Here is a 15,482-nt window from a genome sequence, read left to right on the forward strand (position 1 = left end):
CGATGACTGAGTTAGTGCACAGCTTATCCATGCTCCATTTTTATTTATATGTATACAATGTTATACAGGTCACTGATTTAAAATAAGTAGGACCCAGTGATCGGATAATTAAATTAACTGTATAATACAAACAAGTCTGTTATCCAAGGCATACACATTTAGTTTGTTTCTCATATACATCAGCAGACACTCAGCTTATTTTTATTTATTTTTTTGAGAATCTGGTTCTTGTTGCCCAGTGTCTGTATACGTTTGAAGCTGTTCTATCTCTTAATATTTATCTATTTATAATAGATTATTATTTGAAATTAAAACCTAATAATACATAAATCAACAAGGATCTATCCAAATACGAAGTTCAATGGCGCCTGTCAAAACACTAAATGTAGTAGTTTTTCATGAGGCATTGGGTTGATGAATCACTGTTGGATAAAGGGTATTTGTCTACAGTATATTTTGGTGATAGGTTTTTTTTGGTGGGGCACCTTGGATATCATGTGTCTTTTATCTCCACTCCCTTCTACTCAATTATTAATTGATTATGTTGCTATATTTAGAAATCAGGAAGTATCTTGTCACTGCCGTCTAATCGATATTGAATTAATGTCTGAATACAGTATCCAATGCTATTTTTAAGTTCCTTCTTTGACTCCTTTTCACGGAACAAGACACTGTAGCAGCTCAGCACAGCTCAATCTTTCAATGACTTTGAAATGATAAATGTTTTATTAATAATTAATGAATTATTTTAATGATTTACACTTGAGTGACTGATTGTCTCAAATGAAAAACAATACTAAACATTGTAGCTCTTCATTCATGATTTGATGCTTGACATCAATAGAGATGCAGGTCACTTTGGTTACTCAAACTCAAGACGGATGAGAAGCTGTCCTTTAGTTACAGTATGGAATAGATTGCAGCTCTAGTTATGTCAGCTTTACAATGTAGTTATGATGCTCTTCTCAGAGCATCATAACTACATTGTAAAGCTGACCCATTTGTGTACTGTACTGCTGTGCCGCTGCAACGGCACACATGTCCTTCAATAACCTCTTTGGAATTCAACAAACATTGGAGTAAACCAAATATATGGGTTATCTGCAGGTCCATCCAGGCCCAGTCCAATGGTCGCCTTCCTCACCCTGTATTGGCTGAAAGGGTAAAGGCAAGCCACGTATAAAAACAATACGAGCAAGCTCGCCATCCCTTTGTTCCTTTGCTCAGCCGGATGGGGTAGTAAGCAGCAGAGGGCCGGGGTGGTGGGGCACCGGGGTCAAATGGAGGTCTCTACGCAGGAGCCGTTCCTGTGCAGGGCGTGCTGCTCGTGCCCGGGGCAACCGTCCCCGCGGTGCACGATGAGCACGGGGAAGCACAGGGCGTCCTGGTAGTCCGGGGGGGCGGCCTCGTCGGTCACCCGCCGCTGCGTGTCGCAGAGACAGCGCAGGCTCTCACCGGGCCTCTGCTCGTCTAGGCTGCCGCTGCTCAGCCCCAGGCAGCCGGGGCGCGAGCCGTACAGGCGGCCCAGCGAGAAGCGGCTGGCGCTGAAGGGGAGGCGCGGGCTGGCCCGGGCGCAGACGCTCAGCGCGCTGCGCGAGAAGATGGACGAGCTGCTGATGGCGCGGTGGCAGCGATCACAGTTGTGCCGGGAGCCTCTGCTGCTGCTGTTGTTGCCGCCCCCGGTGCCGGCGCCATCACCGCCGCCGTCGTCGTACGCGGAGTAGCTGTCGCGGCTCCCCGACAGCTGGGCCAGGTCCATGAGGACGGCCTCCGAGTAGCTGGGCACCAGCTGCTGGTTGGAGCGGATGTGCCACTCCAGCTCGGTGCTGTCCACCGTGTTGACCCGGGGGACGCCGCGACCGGACGGCCGCTCCCCTGCCTCCGGGGGCGTGGAGCCCGCGCCGCCCACCAAGTCCAAGCCAAACAGCTTCTCCACGTGGTAGTGGACGCTGGCGGTGCGGTGCTCCGTCAGCACGCGCAGCGGCCAGGACAGCGTGAAGGCGGCCGCCGTCCAGAAGGTGGCGCTGGCCGCGTACCAGGGCGGCCGCTCGGGGTCGGAGAACACCAGCACGTGCTCCCGGAAGTCCACGTTCCTCAGGTGCATGCCCTCGCGCGCCTCCATGAAGTCGTCCAGGCCCTCGTTGTCGGCGAAGAAGCGGCCGCGCTGCGCCAGGTACGAGTTCTCCGACTCCACGTTGGCGAAGCTGAAGCACTTGGTGAAGCGCAGCCGGGCGGCGGCCACGCCTCGCAGCCCCAGCAGGCTCTTGGACACGTCCCGCACGCCACACTCGCCGTAGTCAAACTCGGCCTCGGCCACGTGCGTGTTGACGCGCTCGTGGTACACCTGCGTGGTGGTGTAGGCGTCGCCGTTGCGGTAGCGCATGACCTGGCGTGTGCGGCGGACGTAGTGGTAGCTGATGGCCTTCCACCAGACGCAGGGCGTGGCTCGCTGCATGCGGAGCACGCGCTGGCCGGCGCTGGCAGCGTCGGCGCGGTACTGCAGGTGGTCGCGGGCGTGGCAGTGCCAGCACTCCACCAGGTACACCACGTAGAGCATGAGCAGGAAGGCCAGGGGGATGGAGAGGTAGCCGTGGGAGCAGGGGCTGGGGTCGTAGTGCAGCGGCGTGCGGCCCTTGCACCACGCCACCGTGCCCACGCAGGCGTAGATCAGCGCTGACAGCAGCAGGCACTTCCAGTGGCTCTCGCGGCAGAAGGACTTGGCCAGGGACTGCTTCACGGGCCACTGCTGCACAGACCCGGGGGGGGGGGGGGGGAGGAGAGAACAGCTTAGTGGTTGTTTTGTGATGTTAGCTTTGCATTTCAATTTGAAACTGTTTACGACGTTGTCGCTGCTGAAATAACACAAAATAGCCCCTAACACACACACACACTCAGACCAATCATTATGTACGCTTACAATGTTATTATTAGAAAACCGCCTTTGATATCTTTCCACTGTGTGTTGTATTTATAGGACCTAATGAAGAAAAAAGAGAGGGAAGAGACTTGATGGAAAGTATGAAATATTAAGAGAAACTACATTCTAAGTGCTTTTCCATAGTTTATGCATGAGCATAATAATGTAATGTGATTGCTCATATATAGGTCTCCACTTATAGAAAAAATGAATACCTACGAAAAATAAGAAAATGATGTGCCAAGTTCGAAATAACTATAATCTTAATGTTTGACATACAAATGATAGCAATATTGTGTGTATGTGTGTTTGTATGTATGTGCGTATACTATATGTATGTATGTATGTATACTATGTATGTATGTATGTATGTATGTATGTATGTATGTATTTATGTATGTTTGTATGTGGATGTTGGGGTCTGTGTGTGTGGAGAGAGGGACAAAGCACCAAGTGTGATCGGAGTAAAGGCACATCAAGCGTGTCGCAATGTTTTAACCAGCTTGCATTGATGTATTGAACTCAATGCACTGCAGTGAACAGCAGTCACACACAGGGCAGGGGATTAAATAATAGATGTATATTCCCTTTGCACCTCCCCCACCTCCAACCTCCCCCATGATCCCAAGCCATGGGGGACCATCTCAATCATCACTGCCATGGCCACCACTACCCCACCGGGGGGGCGTTGTTTTAAGATTTCCTATCGGGATGCTGTTGCATGTAAACCCTTGTGAGGCTGCTGGATTTGTGCCATTCTGGTCCCACCAGAATCCATCTTGCCAGGCTCCAAGTTGTCCACACGTTGGTGGATTGTGAATCAGAATCCTATGAATAACTATGTGATCTCGGGATACGTGGTAGACAGTTATGGACCGACAGTTTACCCAATCCCTGCCAAGTATTTTTTAAATGCCAGCCCCTATATGCCAGCCACTATTTCCAAGGATGACTTCCCAGATGTTTCTGTGCAAAAAACATCTGCCTTGTTAGTTAGTCAGGTTAGTCCACATTTGCCACTGGGAAGTTTATATTCCACTGGCTTCATGCAGTAGCAAATCAACTCACAACTCCAATCGATAGAACAGGGCACTGTTGGCTGGGCACGCGCACGATGTACACATACTTCATCCCTGTCTCCGCCGTGGCCAATATACATAAAACCATAATGGATCGACTGCAGATACAAAGTAACACTGAAGGGTTTGAATCCTTTTATGAATTCACTTGGGCCGCAGCCACTGGAGTGTACATTAATGTAGAGATAGCAAATATAAAAAGATTCTCATAAAACATTGGAAAGAACATGAACCAAGAGAGGAAATCTATAGTTATTTACTCAGGTTGATCCTCAGCTCCCAAATGACGGTTGAATCACGGTTATATCTTATCTTTATCTATATCTTATCTTATCTTTAATAAGATATTAAAGGTTATGAAGCTTAAAAATGATCCAAACAATTGTATTAAACAATTTTTTGATGATGTAATTTAATTTTACTAGAAAAAACAATGGACCAACAGCTATATGACTATATCACAATATATTTCCAGCTATTTCCATATGATTAAAATGTGATTTCTTTTGAGGTTTCTGTTCTGATTAGGGCAAAACCTTGTTCTTACAAAATGACCAAAGCCCACAGAATGAGAGTGAGCCTGTAGCGATGTTCTTCTGATGTCAAATTAGCTACTCAACAAAGCAGAATAAGTCACTGTGGATTACCGTCCTACACTTTGAAAATAGCTTTATCATATATCATTATAGCAACTCTGCCTTAATGAATGTATTCCTGTTCCCTAGGGATATATATATACTGTATATCAATTTTAACATGAATGATCAATATTCAGCTGTTTCTAAAACAGGGCACAGACAAGGTTTGAGATAAAAGCCTCTTCCATATATAATGGCATGAAGGTAGTTAAGGAATGTACAACTTATCATACACACATGACAGCCCCTAGGTTTAAGTACACTTAGGATAAAGTAATGATAAAATTACAGGTGTAGCTATATTTTAGGATTTCATCTTTCTCAACAATGCCTGTAGGGTTGATGAGGATATTGGGGATAAAACCCAGAAACTTCCGGGTAACTAGAACACTGCCACCAGACATAGGGAATACTGAATTCTGACTGAGGTTTACTTGTTTAAACTTATGGTATGTTATGTAGAATATTAGGTAATTTAATTTAAGTAGGCCTTAGTCATATTTGTATATCAACTTTTACATAGGCCTAATTATCCATAGCTGCATACATAAATGTCTGAACATTATAAATGTTCATCATTATAAAAGTCCACCGAATTGATTTTAACTGGTAGGCCTTTGTCTTTCACCTGTATTTTGCTTTCTTTTGACATAATAGGAACACCACTGTTATGTAAAATCACGTACGAGTTCATGGAAAATCTAAAGAACAAAATTCAAGTTAAAACAAAATATATATTTATATATACGAATGCAATTTGAATACAACTTGTTCATGTTGTTGAGAAGGCACACACACACACACACACACACACACACACACACACACACACACACACACACACACCCCTCCTCGGATGGGTGAGGGCAGCACGGGCTGGCCATACGTCACTGTGATGTGCACTCTATGATCGAACACAAACAAAGGGCACGCTATCGTTTTTTCTTTCTCTTTCACCTGATCCTTGACAAAGAAGTCTACAACTCATAGTACTACATCGATGAGTAATTCATTTACAATGTCTTCAAGTATGTTTTTCATAGATTGTCTTTCAACTCATTACATGAAAACAGAACTGAACTCATCTGAAAGGATAAAGCGTAGTAGGATCCAATAGGCTTGCTACATAACAAAAAAAAACTCGAAAATTAGGTTGAGGTTTAAACTGTTTAGGGTTGTGGTAAAATGTCCCTCACCTCCTCTCGTTGGCTCTCCGCCGTGGGTTCTTCCTCGGGGACCGTGTCGGTGTTGCTGCTCTCGCTGGCCGCGGATGCCTCGGATGCCGGGGACATGTTTGTGTTGACAGCGAACAACCACACAGCATGGGTCTCCTCAGCACCAGCGATGCTACTGACCATCCCCTAAATACCACTAAGAAATTATAAAACCGCCTTCCTCCGAGAGAAACCACCATGGCATCGCCCCAAGGCAGGAACTCGCGGGGGGAACACTGAGACACACTCCCTTAAAATAAAGATGCATTCTCTCCTCTTTTACGTGAGCGGCGGTTGCGTGGCTACGGGAGTCTACGGCTCCGAGGGCGTGTATTCGCTCGCTGGCGCGCGCATGTGTGTGTGTTTGAAGTCAGTGTTTCGGTACCCACCACCACTGCCCATTTGGAATTGGTAGAGGTAGGCCTCGCGTCTTGTGACGTCCGCCCGTGTAAGATGCTATATGAGATGGCAGATTTGTATCTTTTTTCAGTGGTGCCTTATTTGCACAGAGAGGAGATGCTCCTGCAGCCGCCTGCGCGTCGTAACAAGGGGGGGGGGGGGGGGGGGGGTCACCAGCCCTGGACAAAGAGACTATAGGCGTTCACACGTGGTCAGAAGCCAAATGTAAATAAGACCTCCCTCGGGAGTGGTTTGGTGCTGGACACAGCACACAGTCCAGCAAAATAGGCTTACATGAGTGAATAAGTCAAATAGATATTATAAGCCTATATTTACCATAATAAACACTCATTTCAATTTGTTATAGGGCTACGTTAACTTTGATCGCATTGCAAATATGGAGGGCAAATCTAACATTCAGAGAGTCATTAATCTCGGGTGAATTTGATAACAATTCAGAAAAAAGCTAAACTCATTCAATGATGTCAGTGCGATTTATAGTCCAGTCCAATTATAGTTGCAATCAGCGTTCATTATTTATGGCTTGTGTGTCTTTATGGTTCATCTGTAAGCCTACATGCATCGATTTCACGCCTGCACTGTGGTATGCCTAGACTGCGAGCGGTTGTCCTGCTCTAAATATAGCCGAGGGGAACTCCGCTGTTCAAGTCACCCTTTGACCCTTTGGCAAGTTCACACAAAATACACCTCGAGTTTCATTTCAGCCATAAAACAGACCTAACATTCACCTCCGTGGTGAGTAGGCTGTAGATATATTATTACTTAGGCTATTAGAACATAGCTGTCGAAAGTAACATGGCCTATTGGTAGGATTTAAACACTAATTGGATTTATAGCACTTTTTGTTTCCTAGTATGACATTGCATTTCTTTGCAACGAACTTAGTTGTTCATCATCATGCCTGAGGAATGACGGCTCTGGAAAGCACTGAACTATCCACACAAACAACAAGGAGGTAATAATGAAACTGCACCATCCCAAAGGAATATTCTTTTCTGCCTTATAAAACCCCACTGGTGCGTCTGACTAGTGTCTAGTGTTTGGAAAAACACCCAAATAAACAAACAGACAAACAAACCAAAAGGTTTCTCAGTGGGAAATAGGCCTGTAGAGAGAAATAAGCCTGGCGAGATAGTCGACGTGCGCCATCTGTTGGTCTAGGCTCGCATTTTTTTTTTAAATTATAGCTAAATAAAATACACTTTAAATATTTAATTTGATGTAGGCCTATATCTATGTTGAATTTAATACATATTGAAACATACAATATACCAATGCATGATTTCCCAAGAATATCAACGTCCAGTGCAGTTTGCTCGTTCACGTTTGGGTTAAATTAGGTCATCATGGTTTACAGTAGGCTAAACGTTTCATATATATGAACCATTATGTGTTGCGTTATCACAGGCTCATTTTCCGCAAACATGCTCTAAAATCAAGGCGAGCAACAACAACAACAAAAAAAAGCAATTCATGAGTGCTTCGGTTTTATTTACAGTCTGCAAATCACACTTTAATCCACTAGGCTACACCAGGCTATAAAGTCAGCCTTTGCCACGCCCTTTGGGGATTCCCCTAGAACAGTTTAAGTCGTGCAAGAATATTTTTTCTTTCTCACATGCACGCAGACTGGTGCTCGATATATTCGGCTTTATTTAACCTGCCGCAGACCCCTGGTAATGTTTTCGTCGTCGTCTTAATCATGCTTTATTTTTTAGGCTTACTTTTGTGCAACACTTATTAATAATTAAGCAGTGTACTTGCTTGTCTAATGTGGGGTATTTGTGGTAGTGGTAGTGGAGGGGGGGCATGAACGGCGAGCAGCTCGTGTACCTCTTTGGTTCCACAAAAGAGGGGTGCTTTCCTCGGGTGGGATTCACCTCTGGTTCTGAGGGGTCAGCAGCCAGCAACAGGTAGACCTCGACATTGACACCAACCGCCGCCGGCGGCAGCAGCACCAACAGCACCAGCATCACCATGGCGAGCGGTGACTATAAGAAAGACTATCGCATGGATGACAACCGCACGGACTCCGGCATCGACTCGTACAGGTCCATGTTGAAAGACGCGGAAGAGTCGTACGGGAAACTCGTGGGGGATCCTGCTGAAGACAACGATGGCGCTGAGAAGTTTTGCAGCAGCATCAGCAGCACCGCGGACGAGCGGCTGGACTCTGCGTACGACTCGTCGTCCCTGACGGTGGACAGTCTGTCGGAGATTGTGGAGGACTGCAGCCTTTCTACCGCAGCAGAGGCGCCCGCCAGCAACGGAGGACTCAGCGAACAGGAGGAGAACTTTCTCACGACCATCACTGAAGATGGAGACACGTAGGCCTACGTTGTTTTTACTGCTTAATTTTTCGCTTAGATTTTGGATTAAAAAAAAAAAATGTTATTGCTTTGTAACTAGCCTTGCTTAGAATGTGCAACATTCATTAGGCCCCCTGCTATACTCCTAAGGTTTTTGGTATTTTCTTTATTTCCCCAAAGGACGAATAACAGAACTAAGCTTAGCCGTTTGCAACTATTTAAGTTCTGCAGCAGGTTGCAAGTTTCTCAACGTTGATTCAACATTGTAGCAAGTAGTCGTATTTTGACAAGCCCTATTCGTAGTGACATAGTTATGTGTAAAGTAAAATAGACTTTGTTCACTCTAGGTATTCGTGAAGTTCAAATGAGGTGGCCGTGGGAGGAGGGTCAGGAGGAAGGGTCATTGACTACCTAGGCCTACTACTGCTGTCTTCTTTTTTTTTATTAGACCCGTCACACACAGACATGGAGCTTGTGGATAGATAGGTTACCGTTGGCTGTCTCAGCTAGTGAGCAGAAGTGAAAGAGATAGGCCCGGACTTCCCCTAGAGACACACACACACACACACACACACACACACACACACACACACACACACACACACACACACACACACACACACACAAACAAATTAAAATACTAGCTTTCCCTACTTCATTTCTTTAAACAAAACATTTTTTTAACCAAAAGATTGTTATTTCCTCTGAGGAAAAAGTAATACGCTGTACAGCCCCTCTATGGATGCCAGCAAGAAGGCAGAGGTGCTTGTTAAGGAATATACCGCACTGCGTTGCACCGGAGTAGCATGCAAAATGTTTAATTTCCCTCGGGACTTTGAGCTCATTCTTCATTCTAGTCTTAAGCAATCAAGTCCCTTTTGTCTTTTATGCTTCAGACATTTATTCCGAGACAATATTCAAAAACTATTGTTAGAGGAGTTGTTATGATGTTACCAGTTTCTAAATATCACGTTCAAATGAACGTGTGGTCCATGTTTACGAGGTGTAGGCCCAGTTGGGATAGTGACGTTTTTTTGTCAGAGTAGGCCTAACTCTCTGAACAACACTATCACCCGTACAAATAGAAAAATGCACCCAAATACCTATTATAACTGGCAAGCATATATATATTTTTAATGCATAGAATTAACTCGTTTGTGGAAAGTTTAGATCTTGTTTTAAATTGAAGGTCAGGTTGAGACGCGAGTGGGGGAAAGGCAGGACCGTGATGACTCCCTGCAGTCCATGTCAAGTTCGTGCAATACCCGTCTACTTCAGCTTGAGCAATAATACACACTTCCACTATGCTATATATTCTGACAGACAAAGAACATCAACTAGCCATGGTCGTTTTTATGTAGTAGGCCTATCAGCAATTAATTATCTTTTGCAATGGTATAATTCTGATACAACTTATAATGTTTGAAATGTATTATAGTTGCTTACAGTATATTGTGTGTGTATATATTGTGACATTTAACAGGGGTTGAGGCATTTCCTTTTAACATTGGAACAATGAACAATGGAAAAACTAGAGCAGTATATTTAATTAGTATATTTAATTTGTCAAAATAGTTTTTTTTGGCGCTCTACACCATAAGCATGACTTGCTTAAATTAAGTGGAAGTTTAATATAATTTTTTTTTTTAAAGCAACACGTCTGTATGTATGTATGTGCGTGTAAAGGTGCTGCAAGTCTAAAATAAGCACCATAAAGCATGTTTCCATTTCCTGTTTTTTTTTTTTTTTTTACACTTTGGTTCGCTACAACTTCCCACTCGGTGAGGTTGATGTGGTCTTCTTTTTTTTGTTCATGCCCTGTGCTAATACATTCCAACTAAACGTGTTTATAAAGGTGCTTTCTCTGTTTGCTCAATATCTAAACCCTTGTTGCCAGTCATCCTCATTTGAAGATAGTGAAATATGAATTCTGTGGAAGGCATGATGATGAAACACTCCTTCTTGGCTGCTGTTGAAATGTAGCCTTTCTGCTGTGCACTCTAGATGTCAGGTTGATTTCTCAATGTGAAACAAAAAATGCGAAAGAGATTTTGCAATCACATGCATCATCAACTCTCTCACTCTCGCTTTTCTTCAAAGAATCTTGCATTTAGCCATCATCCACGAGGACCAACACTTCGCCCATCAGTTGATTCAGTGGTTCCCCAAAGACGTCCTGGACATCCAAAACAACCTGTACCAGGTGGGTGATTACCGTTTTTTAATTCTCTAGCTCTCTTTTTGAGACCAGGCTTGTACTTCCTCAAAATCACAGAGTGGAGTGTGGCAACAATAATGTCATTTCTGCCCTTGGAATTCAAGGGAACCGCTGTTCCTCTTTCCTGGTGGTTCATTGTGAACTTATTAGAGACCAACTGGAAACTCCAGACGATTTCTCGACACCTCCTGTCTGAATAGGACTATTTGTAATGGTGTTGTTGTGCCTTGGCTTGAGGAATGTTATTATTATTATTATTATTATTACATTTCTTATTATATTTATAATTTTGTCATTTTTATCAGAGTCACATGGCTAACCAGAGACTAAAATGTGTTAAGATGAACGGATATGGATAGAAAGATGAATGGATAGAAAGCCTCTGTGCTATTGTGATTTAATGTTTTGTTCCGTTGATTGATTGATTGATGGATCTACTGGCTTACTTTTCCCTCTGCCTCCCAGACCCCACTACACCTGGCCACCTACCTGAACTTGCCCTCGGTGGTGCAGAACCTGGTGGAGTACGGGGCCAGCCTGGATCTGCAGGACCGGGACGGCAACACACCGCTGCACGTGGCCTGCCAGCACGGTTGGATGGACTGCGCCACCAGCATGACCCGGGACATCTCCCCCAGCAAGCTGGTCCCGGTGCTGGAGACGCAGAACTGGAAAGGTAGGAGGGAGGGAGGGCTTTTTAACCACACACTGCGGGCGTCCATGTGGTGCAGTTGGACCACGTGAGGAGTCGGTCCAGCGTCATCAGGATCAGATGCGTCATCAGGATCAGATGATTGAGGTCCTTTTCTGCTGATGTTTGTTTTGATGTAGTTTCTATTATCCACGTTCATGTACACAGAGTTGTGGGTCTCCACTTGGTTCTGGGGCCATGCATTCAGCACTGATTTCCTATATTTATACAGTGCTCATCTGTTCATACCAGAGCCATTTTTCTGTCATATTTTTTACATTTCTAATCATTGTAAATGACCTGTTGCCTACACTTTAAGAAGCCCTTCTATGATGAGCATGTGTCGAAAATATGTCGGGTATTTCTGCAGCAGTTCCGCAGCATTTGTTTACCGATTCCCAAAACATGAATGCACCATTGTTTTAATATGATTCACCTCAACCTTTCTCTGAAACACCCTTTTTAGTGGGTTGTCCAGGTGACAAACAAACATGCTCTGTTTTCCACAGGTCTGACCTGTCTTCACGTAGCATCTCTGAACGGGCACCTCCAATTAGTGAAGCTGTTGATGAAGAAGGGAGCGGACCTGAATATCCAGGTAAGTGTTTTAAGCTATACTACACCCCGAAAGAACCCACTCAACTGCACACTTTGCTTTGACCTTCACAATATTTGGATTGTAACCCTGTTGGAACGTGAACACAAGACCACATCCAGGTTGTAGTTTTGTCGTTTGTTACAGAGCACTGTGTGACTGCAGAAGGGTCCACCTTCCAACTGGGCCGGAGTTGCCTTATGCAGCCTCTCTATTTAAAGAGGCTTGGGTGATTTGTTTTACCCAAACACAGATCAACTATCCTCTCCTGGGGGGACATGGATCAGCTGACTCTCACTCCCTCGAAACGTCTTTCTCGAAAGCTCTGGCTTTCAATCTGTTTATATTTGCGATGCTTAGAAAGCATTTACACACATACTACTGACTCTCCCTAACAAATATAATCTGCATTTTGGATGTCACTGTAACCTCCCCCGACCAATTAATTTGACTATTCATAACCACCCTCATCCTTTACTTGATCTATGTTGACTTCTCCCGACCAGCCTGGAGTTCCACAACTTGGCTGCACGCTAATCACATTACACGCTGGCCTTTGGCGTTCCTTCCGTACTAATTAGTAGTTCTGAGATATGTGGTAACTTTATTTTTGTCTGGAGTATTTATCTGGTTCACGCCTTGCCAAGTGGACCCGGTCTGACGAGGGAAAAGCCCCGGGCCAATTAGAGCCGATAAAGGAAGTGTACATGCCAGACTAAAGCTTTGCCCAGCCTACACATTCCATGAAGCTGCAGAAAACCAGTTCAACATGACATTCTTCTTGATTGACCTTCTGCCTGCACTATTTGAACAAAACAAGACGTGAATACGAACACTTAAGTAAAGGGTGTTTCCCCCCCCCCCCGCCCCGCCCCCCCACCTGCCTAGGAGGGAACCAGCGGGAAGACGGCGCTCCACCTGGCCGTGGAGCAGCACGACCTGCACCTGGTGGCGCTGCTGCTGAAGCAGAGCGCCGACGTGGACGTGGACGCCACCATGTACAACGGCTGCACGCCGCTGCACCTGGCCGTGGGCCGGCAGGACGCCGCCGTGGCCAACCTGCTGTGCCAGGCGGACGCCGACAAGATGGTGCGCAACACGGAGAACGAGACGCCGCTGGACCTCGCCGACGGCAACGACGACGTGAGTGCGGACCCGCCCGAGCTTGTGTTAGTTGTTGTTGGTTCGGCTGTTGTTGTTGTTGTTGTTGTTGTTGTTGTTGTTGTTGATGTTTTGTTGTTGTTGATGTTAAGGGTGGATAGAAAAAGGTTCAAAAAAGATAAAAGATGGGAGGGCTTGGTGTGGAGAACCGTCACACTAAAGTGCAAAATATCACGGATGTGTTTCATTAAGATTATATTTTATCGTTAAGAAGTTGCTTAGTGTTGGTAGCATTGATTGTTTTTAAATAACCTCCCTGTGCTGTACTGCTCTGTTGTAGATCCTCGCTCTGTTCCCGTTCGATGACATCCAAATCTCTGGGAGGTCAGTGGTCGCTATGAAGTTCTGAGTTTCCTATGGGATGCTGAAAATGGAGTGATTGCGCGGCCATCTTGGATGTACCTATAATCCCACTGTATCTGGACCACACTGGAATACGAGCAGTATTTCCACTGTTGGCTGATCAAATTGTTGGTCTGTTTGTAATATATTTCTCATCTTTATTGTTATTTATCAGATTTTGAGGCACATTTTTGGATTCTTACATAAGGTACAAAAGCTAAACGTTTGTTTTATTTATCTTTTTCTTCTTATTGACTGTTTCAAAATAACCTGTGGAGTGTGTGTGTGGTGGATGGCTTGTTCAAGCAGCCTCACCATCGCCCGAGTTGGACTGATTAGCCCGAGTGGGGCTGCTGACGTTGGTGCGTTGAGTAATCTAAGGGCCACAGTAGCAACCAGCCATCCCCACACACTCATTCTAATCCAAAATCATTTTTGCAAATTTCTCTAGAAAATATTTGGCAAGCAAAGGCAACACCTCAAGAGCTTCAAATAGTACTTAGTAAAATTGTAATCAAAATAACTTTTACTGATACTCAGACAATAGCATTAAAATGTTTCAGGTGTTGGTGAAAGTATCATTCATTTTAATGGCTTTTACCCTTGTAGCTCAATTTAACCTTTTTTTGATGGAGCTATGATGAAATAGAAGTTGTGAAAACCGATGTTGCATTTCTTGAAAGAATTGTGTGCAGAAATGAAACCATTCAATTATACATAGTAAAAACACATATTGCTTCTCATTTTTATTGCATTTAGTAACCTAATATAAAATGGTATACTGGGATAGGATGGCTTTTTAGTTTTATGAAACGCATCTCCCTTTCACCTACTGTGAGTGGCGTTGTAGGCACCGTAATGCCAACCATAGCTGCTGTGATGTAGGGAGCCTGTCGGCCCTCAAACCCATCTCTGATCTGCAGTAAATCAGCCTTGATGTGGGAATGACAACTGGTCCACCTGGTAATTCAGAAATGCTTTCAAATTTTATTTTTTATGAAAATTATTAAATTATTCTTGGACATTGTTTTTGTTTTATTTATTTAGAATGTTGTTTATTATGGACACACTTAAGCAAACATGACACTGACTCAATTTGCGTTTTAAGGTTATTTATCTAGTTTTGGCCTTGATATTCTGCCATGTGTCCCACACAGTGCCATAACTCTTGTTGCCATAAATATAAGTCATATCTGAATTAAATATGATCTTAAACAATAATATATCTTAAATAAGATGGATGGGAAGAGCAATCAAATGGAATCGCCGTCAACATGGTTCATCATCTGGTGATGAACGTGAGCGCTGTGATCTGTACGCCTCAACACTATTTCCTTCCCTCACTGAGGGGTTTTCTATTGAATTCCTCTCAGGGCTTCCTCCCCATCACCTCATTAAAACAATGACTGAAAAGCCCACTCAGCAGACAAACACCAGCTTGGAGCCAAGATGATAATGGAGTCCCTTCAGTGCGCAACAGTGAAATTTCTTGTTTCCTGTTGAAAAAAGTAATGAGAAACAAGAAATAAATTAATATCTTGGGTTCAAAACCCACAAGTATTCAGAAGTAAAACTGCATGTGTGGTTGCCAACGGGAACATTATGTTCTGAAACTGTGGTTGCTTGTTCCGTTTTGGATGTAATGTGTAGAAGCTATTTACGTTTAGTTGTTTTTTTTGTTAAACCGGTTATCAACCTGTAGGCTACTTAGATCAACTAACCACCAGAAAGGGGGATGGACTGATAAACCTGTTGGCCTATGCATTGCATGCCACAATTACAATTATACTGCCTATTGAAAGTCACTGTGATGAGCTATAGAAACCACATTGAAAACTGGACATACCTGTTCATCCAAACATCTTCTCTACAAGTAGGCCTACACAATCATTATCCCT

General features: G+C 44.3%; 2 protein-coding genes across 2 annotated transcripts; one reads left to right on the top strand and one right to left on the bottom strand.

Annotated features, from left to right (window-relative positions):
* Window positions 1–1,276: 1,276 nt before the first annotated feature.
* Window positions 1,277–5,926, bottom strand: tmem151ba (transmembrane protein 151Ba; the record flags this gene model as incomplete). Its single annotated transcript, XM_084483829.1, has 2 exons — window positions 1,277–2,746; window positions 5,831–5,926. 2 exons carry the CDS (start codon window positions 5,924–5,926, stop codon window positions 1,277–1,279), a joined length of 1,566 nt encoding a protein of 521 aa, XP_084339955.1.
* A 1,963-nt stretch (window positions 5,927–7,889) lies between these two features.
* Window positions 7,890–15,438, top strand: nfkbie (nuclear factor of kappa light polypeptide gene enhancer in B-cells inhibitor, epsilon). The gene is made up of 6 exons (XM_084483929.1): window positions 7,890–8,595; window positions 10,678–10,780; window positions 11,261–11,471; window positions 11,996–12,084; window positions 12,970–13,224; window positions 13,523–15,438. The coding sequence occupies exons 1-6, from the start codon at window positions 8,246–8,248 to the stop codon at window positions 13,589–13,591; spliced, it is 1,077 nt and encodes a 358-aa protein (XP_084340055.1). The 5' UTR covers window positions 7,890–8,245; the 3' UTR covers window positions 13,592–15,438.
* The last annotated feature ends 44 nt before the right edge of the window (window positions 15,439–15,482 follow it).

Source organism: Micromesistius poutassou (genome assembly GCF_964030765.1).
Source record: "Micromesistius poutassou genome assembly, chromosome: 19".
NCBI classification, from domain to species: Eukaryota; Metazoa; Chordata; class Actinopteri; order Gadiformes; family Gadidae; genus Micromesistius; species Micromesistius poutassou.

What these genes read in the sequence shown, in the direction of transcription:
- nfkbie (XM_084483929.1), top strand. Translation starts at nt 8,246, where the DNA reads ATGGCGAGCGGTGACTATAAGAAAGACTATCGCATGGATGACAACCGC. An exon ending in ATCACTGAAGATGGAGACAC is followed by an intron (nt 8,596 to 10,677) that starts GTAGGCCTACGT and finishes TTTTCTTCAAAG; the next exon opens with AATCTTGCATTTAGCCATCA. An exon ending in TCGCCGACGGCAACGACGAC is followed by an intron (nt 13,225 to 13,522) that starts GTGAGTGCGGAC and finishes GCTCTGTTGTAG; the next exon opens with ATCCTCGCTCTGTTCCCGTT.